At 48.2% G+C, this 16,079-nt stretch overlaps 7 protein-coding genes across 7 annotated transcripts; 5 read left to right on the top strand and 2 right to left on the bottom strand.

The window, feature by feature from the left end:
* Positions 1 to 181: 181 nt before the first annotated feature.
* N7478_002616 (aurora family serine/threonine-protein kinase) lies at positions 182 to 1,459 on the bottom strand (the record flags this gene model as incomplete). Its single annotated transcript, XM_056918830.1, has 3 exons — positions 182 to 307; positions 360 to 1,319; positions 1,373 to 1,459. The coding sequence occupies 3 exons, from the start codon at positions 1,457 to 1,459 to the stop codon at positions 182 to 184; spliced, it is 1,173 nt and encodes a 390-aa protein (XP_056781988.1).
* Positions 1,460 to 1,807: 348 nt separating this feature from the next.
* Positions 1,808 to 2,767, top strand: N7478_002615 (TIP41 family protein; the record flags this gene model as incomplete). Its single annotated transcript, XM_056918829.1, has 3 exons — positions 1,808 to 2,130; positions 2,203 to 2,593; positions 2,654 to 2,767. 3 exons carry the CDS (start codon positions 1,808 to 1,810, stop codon positions 2,765 to 2,767), a joined length of 828 nt encoding a protein of 275 aa, XP_056781987.1.
* A 645-nt stretch (positions 2,768 to 3,412) lies between these two features.
* Positions 3,413 to 4,473, top strand: N7478_002614 (uncharacterized protein; the record flags this gene model as incomplete). Its single annotated transcript, XM_056918828.1, has 3 exons — positions 3,413 to 3,481; positions 3,532 to 3,859; positions 3,956 to 4,473. The coding sequence occupies 3 exons, from the start codon at positions 3,413 to 3,415 to the stop codon at positions 4,471 to 4,473; spliced, it is 915 nt and encodes a 304-aa protein (XP_056781986.1).
* Positions 4,474 to 4,715: 242 nt separating this feature from the next.
* On the bottom strand, positions 4,716 to 7,273 carry N7478_002613 (bifunctional aminopeptidase/epoxide hydrolase; the record flags this gene model as incomplete). The annotated part of the gene is made up of 9 exons (XM_056918827.1): positions 4,716 to 4,842; positions 4,908 to 5,395; positions 5,449 to 5,692; positions 5,787 to 5,800; positions 5,857 to 6,102; positions 6,165 to 6,282; positions 6,368 to 6,584; positions 6,648 to 6,732; positions 6,839 to 7,273. Coding segments are annotated over 9 exons (1,974 nt in total), but the record flags the coding sequence as incomplete, so codon positions are not given.
* A 1,250-nt stretch (positions 7,274 to 8,523) lies between these two features.
* N7478_002612 (uncharacterized protein) lies at positions 8,524 to 12,033 on the top strand (the record flags this gene model as incomplete). Its single annotated transcript, XM_056918826.1, has 3 exons — positions 8,524 to 9,282; positions 9,344 to 11,780; positions 11,846 to 12,033. 3 exons carry the CDS (start codon positions 8,524 to 8,526, stop codon positions 12,031 to 12,033), a joined length of 3,384 nt encoding a protein of 1,127 aa, XP_056781984.1.
* Positions 12,034 to 12,767: 734 nt separating this feature from the next.
* N7478_002611 (uncharacterized protein) lies at positions 12,768 to 14,150 on the top strand (the record flags this gene model as incomplete). The annotated part of the gene is made up of 1 exon (XM_056918825.1): positions 12,768 to 14,150. The coding sequence occupies one exon, from the start codon at positions 12,768 to 12,770 to the stop codon at positions 14,148 to 14,150; it is 1,383 nt and encodes a 460-aa protein (XP_056781983.1).
* A 252-nt stretch (positions 14,151 to 14,402) lies between these two features.
* Positions 14,403 to 15,957, top strand: N7478_002610 (aminopeptidase P family protein; the record flags this gene model as incomplete). Its single annotated transcript, XM_056918824.1, has 3 exons — positions 14,403 to 14,566; positions 14,623 to 15,655; positions 15,757 to 15,957. The coding sequence occupies 3 exons, from the start codon at positions 14,403 to 14,405 to the stop codon at positions 15,955 to 15,957; spliced, it is 1,398 nt and encodes a 465-aa protein (XP_056781982.1).
* Positions 15,958 to 16,079: the final 122 nt, after the last annotated feature.

The raw sequence follows: 16,079 nt of genomic DNA, 5'->3' as shown, positions 1-16,079 counted from the left end.
AGATTAAAAAGCACATGTCCCATATCGCAAATGCCTTTCCTGGTTATACTCCAGCGAAAATAACCCAGAACTCCAAAAATGCAAACCGAAACTCCCAGGATTCATAATCCGTTTAAACGACCAAAACAACATTATAGAAGGGAATAGAACGCCGTTAGACCTATATTTCACACAAGGGTCTTCATGCTTTGCCCTCCTTGGAAGAGCAAGAGCTTCGCTTTGCGTCTTTCACGCAATGCTTGACAATCCAAGGGTGGCGTTGAATCTCATCGAGGGGAATTCGCTTCTCGGGGTCGAGAACCAGTAACTATGAATTGTTAGCCAGTCATTCTTGGAGCAATGGGTTATCAGAAACTTACTCTCTTAATAAGGTCCTTTGCTTCGGGGCTAACAAAGGAAGGGACGGACATGTCAGCCCTGGTAATCCGTCGTTGAGTCATGACAGGGGTATCCTCGAAAGGAGCCTCGCCAACCAGGAATTCGTAAGTCAAGACGCCCAGACTCCAAAGATCCACCTTCTCGCTATAATGGTTGTCCTGGGCCCCTTGCTTCAACATCTCTGGAGGGAGATAGTCAAGAGTACCGCACATCGTTTGTCGGCGGTTATTGGGAGCGTGAACACTCCAACCAAAGTCACTGATTTTGATTTCTCCATGGATACCCACCAGAATATTCTCTGGCTTAATATCGCGATGCATGACATGCTTCTTGTGCAAGTACTTCAAAGCTGCCGCCATTTGTGCAATGTACTGGGCGGCCTTCCACTCTGGAAACCGGTGTTCTTTTCGAAGGTGCTTGTAGAGCTCACCACGGCCGGCAAACTCCAGGATTAAAAAGATTCGCTTGCTGTCATGGAAATGCCCGTAAAGCCGGAGGACATTGGGGTGACGAAGGTTGCTCTGAATCTCAATCTCACGTCGAACTTGCTTCTGGACGCCGCCTTGCTGAAGTTCCGATTTGTGCAGCACCTTCAGAGCACATACAAAGCCCGATGATCGTTCTTTGGCCAGGTAAACTCGACCAAACTTGCCTTTACCAAGAGGCTTGCCGATCTCAAACATACCCAGGTGAAGCTCCCTGGGCACCGTGGGTTGGTCACATAGCGAAGATGATGTACGTTGATCGCCATTTTCATCGGTGTTCCGGGTCACTAAAGCACTCGACCCTTTACCAGGAGATGGTGGAACATTCATAGCATTCGCCTTGTTTTCGTTTGTGTTTTGAAGTGCCAGCTTCAGTAACTGAGCCCGGTTTGAATTGCTCTGGGATGACCCAAGGCCGGACATTGAAGTGGTCGTCGAGGAGGGGCCCTTTGAAGCCTGAGAAGTAAGCAATCCGCATTCAACCTTTCTGTATTATGAGATAGAGATACCTTAGGCTTTCCATAATTCCGTTCGTTGTTGTTCTCCTCCTTGACGGACAGGTGCTCAAACCGAGCCTCCAACGTTTTGGTTGCCATTGTGACGGAGGGAAATCAACGAGATGAAACGCAAAAGAGAAAATCAAACAACGGGCTAGTAGGTCGACACGAAGGATATTGAAGTCGAATTAGAAAAACATTGGGTGTCGATTTCGGATGGGAAGATCGGGTTGGAGATGTCGGGGAAGAGAGACAGAGAGGAGACAGGAACGGGTGTTTGGAATCCATCATCAACTCCGTCCCCCCAGCAACGGCATCGGCCCGCCTCTTTCTCCGCCCGCGGGACTCAACTCCATATCGCTATCGCGACGATGGATGATGATAAAGCTTCCCTCTCAATGACAACATGGTTTAAGCCAAAGGGAAGGGGAAAAATCATACCAAAATATGGATGCAAAGCACCCAGCTGCGCAACCTACGGGTCATGCAGCAGCCTACCATTCCAAACGCCCGCAGGAGATCTCCATCCAGGGCTTTCGCATCTCCACCCAGAAGCTACCCATCTTGAAAGCAGATCCGATCGAGGAGATGACCAAAAATCTTGGTATTACACCGCCAGAAATGATATTCGGCGACAACTATGTGATGATTGAGCACGAAAAGAGTGGCTGGGGCATCAATTTCAATTCATTCGATGCTCTGGACCGCGTGGACAAGACTGGACAGTCGATGCTACAAGTGGCGTATTCGAAGGAATGGCAGAAAAGCAGGTACGTGGTTTCCATGTGGCTTATTATTCTGGCTTTTGATCTCGTTGAATGCTGACAATCATCGACTTACAGGGAGAAAACACACGAGGGTATCAAAGAAATCGTGAAACCATTCGACTGGTCTTACAGTACCGATTACAAGGGTACTTTAAGTCCCAAAGCACAGCCGTTCACAGAAACCGATAAGCCTATCCCCATCGAACTTCTAATGCGTCCCGATCCGATTCTTTTCTTCGATGAAGTGGTTCTCTATGAAGACGAACTGGCAGATAATGGAATTGCCATGCTGTCATGCAAAATTCGAGTGATGCCAGGACGCCTGCTTCTCTTGACCAGGTTTTTCATGAGATTGGATAATGTTCTGATTCGTCTCCGGGACACTCGGGTTTATGTGGATTTTGAGACTCAAGAGATAATCCGAGAATATCAGTCAAAGGAGTCCGAGTACGAGAAAGTGAGACAGGTATGACCGAGCGAGCCCAGTAGCCCTGGACATGCAAACAATATCTAACACATCGAACAGATTCTGGCGAGCACCCGAGATGACGTCCCAGCATTGATGCGAGATGCCAATAAACTTTCGGAGGTCTTGCCTGTGGTTGAAAAGCGATGTGAACGAGTGGTTTTAGATAATTGAACTCTTACGCGGGGGTCCACTACATACGATGTGAAATGAAATCAACGGAAATAAACCCTGTCTGCAACGGCATGCTGAAGGGACAGTTCTTGAAGCAATTGAAACGCCCTTATTCACCAACCCAGATTGTACTAATTCTGGTCTGAACTACCATGTGTAAGGGCCAACTGCGCCCAGATGGCCAATTGAATGGAACAAAAAAACTTCTAATTGAACGAATATCATGATTTATATCAGCTCCTATTCCTGGCCCTAGAAAGGCACTTCCTAACCTTTAATTGCGCAAACTCAACAGTAGTGACTTCTAAAGGGTATGATCAATGGAAAAGCCATAACTAGCAATGATTGATTGCATGTGATTTATTTCGAGCTATATCTCGTTCAACAAAGTTATCTGAAGCTAAAGGCTCACTCCATAAACTGTCGACATCTCATTTAAGTTATTTCATTTTATCTTAGACCTATGTAGACCATATATTCTATTCTTCGAGATGAGCGAGTCAGTACTATACACCTATGTACTCCCGGGCTGTATGTACGGATAATTCGTCAGCATTGATTGGCTCAATCAAAACAAACTATGCAAACACCGCGATAATCCAAAAAAGATCGCCGATAGATTCCAACCACCTCAATCAAACAGCAATGTTGAACACACGATTGACTACTCTGTGCTCGCGGGAACTGATTGGGTCTCAGGTCTCGCACCAGCAAGTATGGAATTTCCGTGATTCTGCACCCCCAAGGTTACTAACCGTTGTTAGCGACCCTTCGTTCGACACGCATCCCGCTCTCTCTCGACTCTAGGAAACGCGAAGCGCAATGCTTTCGGGCCAGTCAAAACATTGACCACAGAATTACCGTTGCGCTCAAGACCCTCCTATAATTACAGCGAATTTACTCGCAATGTGTCAACCGGACCGGGAGCCGCCGCCGAAACTTATGTCGCATACGGAATGACCCAGAAACTTTTTGAGTCCTGCTCAAGCCAGGCAGATTATCAGGTTCCCCAAGCGACTCAAAAGGGCGTGGATATCCCTAAAACTGAGTCTGGTGAACACTTGGGTGTTAGTGATAGCTGGTGGTACCGAGGTTCGTAGTATCCGAGGAAGACTGATCTTGGCCGACTTCCCTGGCTGGCTCATTCTTGGTGTTATGCGCGAAATACTGACTTGTGATACTTAATAGAGTTGGGTCTGCAGCCTACGTTCTCTACTTGGTCGCAAATCACTTTCCTCCATATGTACCTTTTGACCGTTCGACTCCGTGCTCTCCCTACTCGTGACAGCGTCCAAACCTACTCCCGCCACCTTATTGATCATTTCTCACACAATGCTGAACACCGCATGGATGTCTTACATGACCTGGGAAGCCGGTCTATCCGCAATAAATATCTAAAGGATCTTTTCATCCAATGGCGTGGGATTATCGCCGCATACGACGAGGGACTGGTCAAGGGCGACGCGGTGCTGGGCGCTGCCGTCTGGCGGAATCTGTGGAAAGCCAACTCGACCGGCCCTGATGGCAATGATATTGATTGGACCAAGGTCGCCTGGGTCGTTGCTTATATGCGCCGAGTTCTATCGGAGCTTTCGAAGATGCAGGAGGGTGATATGGTGTTTGCCCTGAGCCAAGGAAGTGCTCAGGAGTCGAGCATTTTTGGTTATTCTGCCATTGACAAGAGAATGGCTGGGGCAGGAAAATAAATCCCCAAGCTTCAATTAGATTGAACATAAAATGCTTTTCGAGCGTATGCTTCCCAGGGCTTTCTTTTCTGTTCTTGTTTTACTATTCACCGGCACAGCCCTTTACGAGGTTAATTTAGTCATGTACAGTATTCCATTCAGCTCAGCTCTATAATTGAAAACTTTCTAGCTTGAAACCCATATTCTGCTATGGCTCCATATCTTCAAAATGATTTATTTTGCTAGATAATATTGTATATAATCTAGTTCTCCTTCTTGCCAAGCAGGTCTTTCTCAACCATAGCGCGGCAGATGGGATGATAGAAGTCCTTATACTTCTCGAATGTTGCGAGAGCAACCGGGCGGTTAACCTTCTGCAGATTGCGGTACCTAGCATGCGGATTAGTTTATCATTGGGTGGTGATTATTGCGACGGCGACGGCGGGGAAACTTACAAAGGTCGCACAAACTTCATTCTTCCAATTCGGCCCAGCAATTCAGTCGTGTGCTTGATGACACTTTCATCGCCAGCCTTCATGCCCACCTGAAGGTACAAGTTGGACACCTCAATGTTATCACTTTTAGCTAACCCATAGACTTCCCCCATTAGCTTCGAGAGCTCTGGACGCAGAGGCTGCCCCCAACGAAGGATCTGCTCAAGGAAGACAACAACCTGATTTGCTGTCAGACCTTCAAGATCGCTCGCCTGTGGCTTGAACGCCGAGTCAGGGAGAGTCTGCCATTTCTTAGCAAGCTCATATACAACATCAACCAATGATGTATCGAATTGCGGCTTGGGAGGCAAGCCAGGAGCGTAGAACCACTTGTCCCAGTCCAGCTCGTCCAGTAGCTTGGATGCTTCAGCGTCAGACTGGAAGAATTCCAGAATATTGGCTTTGAACTCGTATGAGTCAAGAGACTTGCACTTGAAGGTGGTGAAGTACTAAAGAGATCAAACGGCAATGGATTAGCATAAAGACCATGCTAACTCCACACAGGATAGGAACTTGCGTGAGGAATGAACTTGTCAAACTTCGGCTTGCCCACAAGGTTCTCGAGGTAGAACAAGAAGTTGAAGCCCTTCTCATAGGGGATGCTGGAGAAAGCGTCATCGGGGTCTTTGCCCTTCAGATCAGTGATCAACTTGGTGAACTCATGGTCATGTCCAAAGTGTTCCACGGAATCTGAAAGGGCCTTCCAACCGATGATGGCAGAGAAATGGCGGTACGCCTCGCCATGACTATTCAAGGAGTTCAGTTAGCATTGCTGTATGTCGATTGACTATCACTCTCCTTTCATTCTCATTCTTCTCCCTTTCAGCTTGAATCACATACATTGCAGCCAGAATCTATTCGATTGTTAGTCAAAAATGGTCGACAGGCGATTGTTGAGTGAGAGACTTACACGTCGCTCCAAATAGACGGTCCAACCCTCGTTGAGCCAAAAGTGTTCCCAAGAGGCATTGGTGACCAAATTTCCACTCCAACTGTGAGCCAATTCGTGCGCAATCACATCAATGTTTTCCCGGTCTTTTGAGATGATACTTGGGGTGGCAAAGGTGAAGATGGGGTTCTCCATACCACCATAGGGGAAACTTGGGGGCAGGATCAGAACATTGTACTGGCCCCAGACATAAGGATACACAATTTTCTGTATTGATATGGTTCAGTACATCGAGACCTGCATAGAGATACGGGGGTCATCAATCATACCTCGATTGTGTTGATAAAGTTCTCGGTGTCGTTTTCCAATTCCCATTTACACTCATCCAGCTTGTCCGGGCTGGTAGCCACCACACTTCGGGGGCCGATCGGAGCCTGGGCGACATCTCTGGAAGAAGGAATAATTAAGAATATTTAATAAAGCTCATACGGAAATTATGCAACGAACAAATAGAGAGGGGGGAGTTGCTTACCCACTGGCGATCGCAAAGAGATAGCTAGGAATTGGAACCGACTGGTGGAATCGGTACCGCTTGGGGCCCGATGGCAAGGCCTCACCCTCACCAATTGGCAAGCCGCTAGTCATGACAGGAAGCGGCGAAGTGATATTAAAGTCCAAGGTGCTCTTGACATCTGGGGTGTCTTGGCACGGGAAAATAGACCGGGCATGGATAGCCTGACATTGCGAAACTAATGTTGGTCAGGAAACAAGGACCAAGATGACACGAAGACGTTATATCGAAGATGACCTACACATATACGGGTGTTTTTTGTTGGATGTCTGTGCCGGGGTCAACCACTGGAGGGCGGTACATTTCTCCGTAGTTTTCACGGCGATCTATACTGACGTTAGTGGGTTGCATAGGTATAGTTGGAGTTTTTCTTTCTTTTTTATGGGTTATGATGTATATGATGATGATGTTCAAGGGACCGCGATGACCTACATCGACTTCGACGGTGTCATTCAATTTGACAGCTTGGTTTAGACTAATCTTGAGCGGGGTGCCAAGGGGATCCAGCGTGGGGAGTAGTTCCCATTTGGAAGGGATACCATCCACCTTGATCTCGCCAATGTCCAGATGACTCGTGTCTAGAATGATCTCCCGAGACTGAGCATCGGTAATGGAGGTGAATGTGTGTACGACATTGCCGACCAATTTCTTTTGCTCAAACCAAATATCAAAGTTGGCGGTGATATGAGTGGAGCGCCAGTTGTTGTAGTTGCTCAAAGTGTTCGGATCCCGCGGGTTGGACACCATGGTGATTCTACGTACAGCGCGAAAGGAGAAAGATTGGGAATTGAAGGGCAAGAGGCGTCTAAGCGGGATAATAGAGGGGTTCATCTGGTTCCGAGGGTCGAATCCATTTACCCAATTAATTTCTAAAAGAAAAAAAGAGAAAAGAAAAATTTGTTCTACATCGGGCCCGGTTCTAAGCGTGAAGAATGGACAAATCACAATGGGTTATTTGTATCCATTTCTAGTGTAGAGTCGTATTGGGAGGGGGGCAAAGGGATCCATCATAGTTTCCGATCAGTCAAATAATTCGACATACAAGGGGATATTGAGGTTAAAATTAAGGATAGAGTTTCTCCCTTGATGTTAGATAACTGGGATCGAAGAGTTTCCAAGGTTTGTACTTTTCAAGGTTGGGATATGTCATATCTACGTTGTACAGCGTATGGATTGATCGTTGTATTACTTAGTATCCACCATTATCCATTATCCATTGAAATAGACTAGTATCTCTGGTTGACCCGTTGACTGTACATACATGACTCGGTATATAGATTCTTAGGTAGTAAATTCCTGTACATAGATACACAAGCAGTATATCCAATGAGATCTATCCATATATACATCTCATAAAAGGTATGCCCCCCCTTTTCTCCGAATACTACGACATCATTTCCCCTTCCCCTTAAGGTTCTTCTAATCTGGTCCCACGCGAGTCTAAAATCCTAAAAATAAAATAAAAAGGGGAGGGGGGGGGGGGAAAGAGGCAAAGAGGGAAAGAGCGAGGGAGTGACCTCCCCGCACCTTCCCTTTTCCCACCGCCCGCCGCACCCCTGAAGATTAATCTCCGCCCCTGAAACTCTTCATTGAGACTATTGTAGTAAGGAAAACCCCCGTTCCTTGTTATTTTGGTTGCATCGGTCTGGATCATGCGCTTATTTTATACTCTTCCTTTTTTCTAGTTCAATTGTCGCTGCCTCCATCCCCGTCATAGACGATCTCGAAGCCATGTGTTGACCGCGCATCTATCTCAGCACAAGACACCCAGTGACCCAACCCCCTTTTCGATTTCATTTTTTTGGGGTTGAAATATGCGTCCCGCAAATCTTTCTGACAATTAAGAATTGCCTGTTTGTGTCGCAGTAATAAGAACTACCTCAAATTGCTTTTTCTTTTCTCTTGGCTTTCTGTAGAAAAGCAGCGAAGAAAAAGAGACAACACCGGAAAACAACGATCACGGTCAAGATATCAGCAACGTCGTCCTTCACTGTCGTCGGCGTTTTCTCTCCCTTCTTCTTTTCTTTTCTGGATAAGAAACTCCCTCAATGTCTGATCTGGGCCTTTAGCCCTAGCGCTTCAGCCGACTCGCACCCACTCTCTCCTCGTTCGCGAAAATGCTACACCGCTCCGCCCTCGAAGATGAATCGAGACCGTTTCACCCAAGACGCCCCTCCGGATCCCTCATGGAACCTCCCTCGGCCCCTCCCAATCGACCTGCCTCTCGTTCTTCTCGCCCAGGATCTCGTGCTCGAATGGTGAAGCCGTCGAGGGCCGTAACCCCGACGGGTCTAGGCGTGATGAGCAGCAGCAGCCCCATTAAAGAAGGCCTCGGAAGTTTGAACCGTTGGTCGCAGTCTACAACATCTAGCAAGAGTCCATCAGAGTATACAGGGCATCGCCGAGGTAGCTCAAAGATGTCCATGTCCGGTCACAGCCCACATAGGGGACCGGCACTGGGGGAGCTTCCGGAGTTAAGCCTTCCAGAAATAAGTACATCGGATATTTTATCCGCGGACTCGAAACCCCACCTAGACCTTACCTTCACAGCCTCAAGCCATCTATTCCAAGCATCATCCTCAAATGACCAATCTGAATCAACACCACCTCATGGCCAAGGTCACATGTCGCGCCCCAGTGAAGGCGCAGTGTCATTGGCAGATGAGGAAGCGGAGGCGGAGAACCGACAGTATGGCCAAACCCAGAAAGCAATGTTATCTAAGGCGCTGCAGAAGGCAAATACGGCTGTATTATTGGATAATGCGGCCAACTTTGAGGGCGCAATGGAAGCCTATACCGACGCCTGTCAACTGTTACAATTCGTGATGCTGCGCAGCAATGGCGGCGATGAAGAGAAGCTCAAATTACAGGAAATTGTAGGGCACTCTTGTTTATTTATGTTTAACCAACGGGAATTGACTGCTAATGGTCTTACAGCGTGATACCTACATGATTCGTATAACAGAACTCCAGCGCATGGATTTTCCCTTACCGGATGTTGACGGCAAAGCCCTTCCAGAACGCCCTTTAAGCCAAGAATCATACAGTGATATCTTCCAATCTTCAGCAACTGGTGTCTCGGGGGAAGAGAGCCAGCACAGCTCCACTCACTCCAATCTGGGCTTCCAGGTCTCACTAGAAGACGCCAAATCACTCCCCTCAGAGGCAATTCCCCCTCGTCGTCAGTCTTTGAGACCTACTGGTTTGGAAGACCATTCAAGATCTACATCCTTGTCGAAAACTTCGCAGTCGGGTCGGTCGACTCCCGGAAACTCGAGCATCAACTCAGCCTATCACGGGCAGTTTCTAGAGCCTTCTTTACAGGAGGCGAACGAATCGACCTCCTGGCTCGATACCATTGACGAGTCGGGCGCCTCCTCCCCTTCATCCGCAAATTCAAAGGCATCATCAGTATATCTTCGACGACGCACAAGTCGACGCATGAGTACGGATACGGAAGCCGAGTTTGATGCCGCTCTTGATGCCGCTGTGGAAGCCGCATATGATGATGGATTAGAGCCAGTCATAGAGTACAACGAGGAAGAAAATGATGATGTTGTTACCAATGCCCGCAGAAATATTGAGCTAGCAAAGCAACGTGTGCGTGAAGCTGAGCGCGAGGCCGAGGATGCTATGATTCGTGGCCGGGAAATACGTCGCATCCAGGAGCAAAACATACTTGAGAATCCGATTGCCCGTCATTCTGACTACCTTGATGAGGAGGCAGAAGAAGAAGAGCGCCTCCTAGAAGAAATGACTAAAGGCTATGTCATGGACGATTTTGAATTTGGTATACAATCCAAGTCGGCACTTCCTCGAGAATCGGACTCTAGCAATATGTCCGGAAGGACATGGGAGAGCTCAGCTGCATCCAACATTACAGGCACTGGGGCCACATTGTCGACTCTTACAGAGGATGACGATATTTTGCATTCTGATCAAAGACCCGAACAAACTCCCCTACCGTCCTCCCCTCCGTCTGTCGGTTTACCCTCAATTCCACCCCAGGGCGCACCTCTACAAATGCCTCCTCCTCCTCCACCACCACCTCCCGCAATGGGACCGCCCCCAGTTCCAAGTGTCAGATCTCGGAGACTGTCAAAGCAGAGTGCCAGCGAATTAAAAATCGAAACCAATACCCATTCTCGTCAGGACTCGAATGCCTCTGACCTGGATTATTTTGCGACCCCGTTGACGAGCCGACCACCGCCGCCAGTGCCCAAAGATGAGCCCATCTCCGACACTTCCAAATCGACCACTCCAGGATTTCGAGCCAACCTGCACCCCTCAAAGCGTAATGTATCGATTGGGTCTATCACAGATCACATCAATCTTGCCAAAACTCGCACCCAGGAAGACGACGAAGCTGGGTTGCCTCCTCTACCAACCTCGGCTCGACCCATGAACAAAATACCATCCGCCCCAGATGGTCTAGATAAGTCCGCCTCAAAAGCGTTCAGATCTCGGAATGTATCCGTTCCGAATCCAGAGACAGCACCTGGTTCTCCGACTACCCCCTGGAGTGGTTCCTTCCCAACGCTAGATACTCAGAAGGCAACCATGAGTAGCAATATCCCTGTGATGCCAACGCCAACCGCGGCATATTTCACACAAAACGGATTACCTACGGGGGGTCTTAATCTTTTTGATTCTGATATCCATTCCCCTTCGACGCTCGGTCGTCCAAATTCTCTAATTTCCAACGCTCCTTTGCCCCTCGAGCCATGCCCAGAGTCCTTCTTGCTACGTCCGTTTTGGCTGATGCGGTCCCTTTATCAGACGATTACCCACCCGCATGGTGGATATCTGTCCACAAAACTCTTCATCCCCCGTGATGTCTGGCGAGTAAAGAATGTCAAACTCAAGGCTGTTGAGGATAAGATATCTACTTGTGATCTCTTGACTGCCGCATTGCTTAAATTGGCACAAGTCGATATGTACGATGCAGATGCAGTCTTAGAGGAGATGCAGTCACTTGAGAGCGTGCTTGATCAAGCTCAAGCTTCGTTGACCAAGAAAATGGGTCACGATGTCGGTGTTCAAACAGCGATACCGCTTTTCAAGCCGAATGCCACAGCAGACGATCCCGCACATGCTGATCCTCCCCATTCCAGAACTTCGGGTACATCCAACAAGTCGTACCTCCCAACATGGAAACGGTTACGAGCGAAGACTTCCGGCATTGGTACAACTTCTGCTCCTGTTCCGAGCGTGCGCGAAAGCAACAAAGATAATTTGACACTCAATTCTCTCCCTATGACATCGGGACCTGCCACACATGCCAAGCGCAACGTCACGCAGCTAGATTTCTCGGGTCCAAATTCTCATTACATGGGGGCCCTGGCACGCGTTTTCGATGCCGCTCAAGTGATAGGTATGTACACAACTTTCGCCCTCTTTCACCCCCTCAGCTTCCCTTATTCTAACTAAATCAAACAGATCAAATTGCGCAGCAAGTGGAAGACCCCGGACTCAAACACTCCTCCCAAACTCATGTCGGTCTGGAGCTCAGCACTCGGCATGCAGCTGAATTCTTTGGCTTCTATATTTGCCGCTTCGCACTAGCCGACATGGGCTTAATGCTTGATAAGTTTATCAAGCGTGGTAGTGAATGGGTGTTGATTTGAGCGTTCATTCAGCCATACGATAGATCCGCATCCTAATATCCCTCTCATGGTCTCCTCCCAATGACCACCTCTGGCCTCTTCTTGGCCCTCCTGCTTCATTTTGCCCATATTTTTTGACGTTTATATTGACCCATCGCCATGTCTTTTAAGATACCATGATTCGCCTCGTTGAGATATGATTTGAAGACCATAATTGTCATGATATGGGATTTGTGCATATTTCTCTTTCTCCTTCTTTTGCCTCCCCCCCTGTTCTCACTTCTTGTAAATCAGTGTTTATACCTTAGCTGCACCCTTCCTACCTCCCGACCTTGGAGGGGTGCTGAACTGTGACGACGGCCACGATATCGAATGATTTGTTTTCATTGTGAATGGCATTAGCTAGAGAGACATACTTTGAAGACAATATAATGTCTATGCAGGCTCTGCGTGCAACCTTAACCTAAAACAAAAGAAAGTTGTAAAATATCTACGCCCTTTATAAAACTACGCTGTTTTCCGAGTTCTACATTATCCTGGAGTCTTGTGGTGAAGAGTGAACCTTGTTTAGCACTAAACAAAGTTTCCCCGCCAATGGATAACGAACCCTCTTATCCTTATCCGCACGTGGACGCGTGCCCGAAAACAACAACACGCGTTATCTTCCTCTTTTTTTTAACCGCTCGAGAAAAGGTGCTAGGCACGCCCAATATTGACAGTCGGTTGCTTTTTGCCTTCATCGGCTATTCTTCAATATGCCACGTCCGGCTAGACGAAATCGATCCACTAAGGCTCCAGAGCCTACCGATGCGCCTAAGGCGCGCGATGATAATGATCCCAAATCGCCAGCGACAGAACGCGGGTCTGCACTGAATGCACAACCAGCTCTCCGCAACCAGACTCCTCTGGCTAGGAGTCATGAACAAGCCATCGAATCATCACCTGCTGGCAATCCACCTGGTACAGGCAGTCGCCCTGGCACAAGCCGACCTCCGACGAGATCCCGTGGTTACTCTTCTACACTATCCTTAGCAGGCCGAACAGGCGATGTGAATTCGCGTGTTCCGGGGACCCCTGGCTTCGACACATCAGTCTTAGGGAATTTTCGGCGACGCCCCCGACAACAGAGCATTTTGCAGATGATGCAAGCCGAGGAAGGCTCATCTGATGTTGACGAGGATGACTTCCTAGGTGGCTTAAGTCCGCAGGATGAATCTACCCCATTGAACGTGTCGCGGAGTAAATCTCTTCTAGCGAAAGAAGGTGGGGAATCAGCGTCACCCTCTCAATCGTTACCCTCATCGGGCGGGTCTAATAAACGCAAGCGTGTGGAAGTGGAGGTACAAGTGCCCATGTCCTCGATAGAAGATACCCAGGCTAGGGTTCCAGATTCGCCAAGCGCTACCCCGATACCAGACAGATCACGGTTCCAAGAATCGGAGGAGACACCTCAACCTCTTCCATTTTCGGATATACTTAGTCAAACCATGGCACCGCCTGCCAGCAGTCCAATGTGGAGTACCCAAAGTTCCATAGCGGCAAATAACTCGCCAGCTGTGCACCAACGCAACCCAAAGACAAATCTGAGGGATGTGGCTCATATGTCTACGGCGGCACTCCAAAATAAGCTACTTCCTCGTCGACGGCAACGCCGGCGCAAACATCGGGCGGTGGGGGAAATGGATATTCCAAGTGATGAAAGCAATGACGATGCGCATGATGCTGCCTCGGGTGATGAAGATGAATTGAATTACCTCCCACCTCGAAGGAAGCGACAAGCCAATACAACGAAACCTCGGCCACTAGGGAGCAAACCAACACAAGTCAACCAGAAGCAGAGGAATACACGGGCCAAATCAGTCCCTAATTCAAAGCCACCAGGGCCGCAAAGACCACAGTCACCTCAAGTTGAGGGTATAGACAAAGAAAACGAATCACGTATCACATCCCCAACATCATCCTTGTCATCTCCACCGGAGTCGGATGTGTCCGATTATGAGTCCGAAGTGGGGACTGGGAGGCGGTATATAAGTGAAGAATTACGTGCCGCTGCTAAGAAATTTGCCGAGGTGGATAAATGGCAGATGGAATTTGAAGAAGTCTCTGCATCAGAGACTCAGGGCAGTCCAATCCGGTGATATTTCTATGGCTCATTTGGATCATTGTTGTTAATTGATCATGATGTGTAATGATACCAATTTTATTTAATTTCAAATGTTGACACTATACTACATTGAGTTTCAACCGTAGATAGCCGCATTGACAGCTCCAGTCAGCCCCGCAGCCAATGCAACCGCATCCAGCTAATCAAATACTTTGCCCCGCACAATCTCTTTCATTTCCCCCTTCGCATCAATATTTTCTCTCCATTGATATCCAACTTGTCCGTGATGTCTTCAGTAGACGCCATTCTTGCAACTAAATATCCCGCCAAGGCTCATGCCCGGCGGGTCGTTGAGGCTCTTCAAGCTCGACATGGAAAGGTTGGCGCTATTTACTTAGAGGCGCAGAAAACCCGACTCATCGAGGACAATGATGAGCCAATGCCCTTCAGGTATACTTCTATAAGCTCTCTCGCTTCTTATTGCTCAGCTCTGATTCGTTCCAAAGACAGCGTCGCCCTTTCTTTTACTTGACCGGATGTCTCCTACCTGATGCCTCGGTGATCTACGACGTCAAAACAGACGAGTTGACTTTGTTCATCCCTCCAATCGACGAGGACTCTGTCATCTGGTCTGGCCTTCCTCTGTCGCCCAAAGAGACTGCGAAACTGTATGATGTCGATCGTGTGCTTTATACTACCGATGTCAATGCGCACTTGGCTGCCATTGCGGCTAAGCAGGACGGCAAGGCGCCGGCTTTCGCTATTGCGGAACAATTCTCGTCAGACGTCGAGTTTAAGGGATTCTCTGCTACCAATGTCTCTGTCTTGAAGGACGTTATTGGGGATGTCCGCGTGGTGAAAGACGCTTACGAGGTCGCACTGCTCAGGAGGGCGAACGAGATCTCCGCCAAGGGACATATCGCTGCCCTGAAGGCAGCTCAGACCGCGATAAATGAGCGCGAGCTGGAGGGCGTCTTCATCAGCACCTGCATTGCTAATGGTTGTAATGAGCAGTCCTACCACCCTATCTTCGCCAGCGGTGAGGGCGGCGCTACACTCCACTATGTCAGCAATGATAAGCCTCTCGTTGATCCGGCAACCCAACAACGGAAAAAAAATATCCTTATTGATGCGGGTGGTGAATATCAAACTTACTGCGCTGATATCACTCGCGTGGTCCCATTGGATGGTAAATTTTCGACGGAGACAGCCCAAATCTACGACATTGTGCTTCAGATGCAGGAGGAATGCATTGCTATGCTGAAGGAAGGTGTGCGGTGGGATGATGTGCATGCATTAGCGCACCGCATTGCTATCAAGGGTTTGTTGAAGCTTGGTATCCTCCGTGGCTCTGCGGATGAGCTATTTGAGAAGCGGGTCAGCGTGGCTTTCTTCCCACATGGACTGGGCCACTACTTAGGGATGGATACTCATGACACCGGTGGTTACCCTAACTACGAGGACTCGGACAAGATGTTCAAATATCTGCGTGTGCGCGGTACCCTGCCAGCAGGCTCTGTTATTACAGTTGAGCCAGGTGTAAGTCTCCGTTTCTTTCCTCTCCTCTCTTTTCTTTCTCTCGATTTGTGTTTGATTGGGGTTCATTGATGGTCATTGAAACTAATGCTCTTCTTTTCTAGATTTACTTCTGCCGATTTATCATTGATCCTGTCCTGAAGTCAGCAGAGCTCGGTAAATACATCAATGCGGATGTTCTTGAACGATACTGGAGCGTGGGTGGTGTGCGCATTGAGGATAATATTCATATCACCAAGGATGGTTCTGATAACCTGACCTCCGCACCAAAGGTTCTGACAGAGATCGAAAGCCTTGCTCAATAAACTTTAATGAGATCAGCAATTACATTAGTTTATTTTTGAAGCAACTATCTGCTAGTAGTAGTGTGTAGAATAATCTACACTATAAATATTAGTACTAGTAGATATATATTAATGGTCCCAAC

This window comes from Penicillium angulare (genome assembly GCF_028827245.1).
Source record: "Penicillium angulare strain IBT 27051 chromosome Unknown utg000003l_segment0_segment0, whole genome shotgun sequence".
Classification (NCBI taxonomy): domain Eukaryota; kingdom Fungi; phylum Ascomycota; class Eurotiomycetes; order Eurotiales; family Aspergillaceae; genus Penicillium; species Penicillium angulare.
The sequence above is the reverse complement of the archived record's forward strand: the minus strand, read 5'-3'. Positions and strand labels throughout refer to the sequence as shown.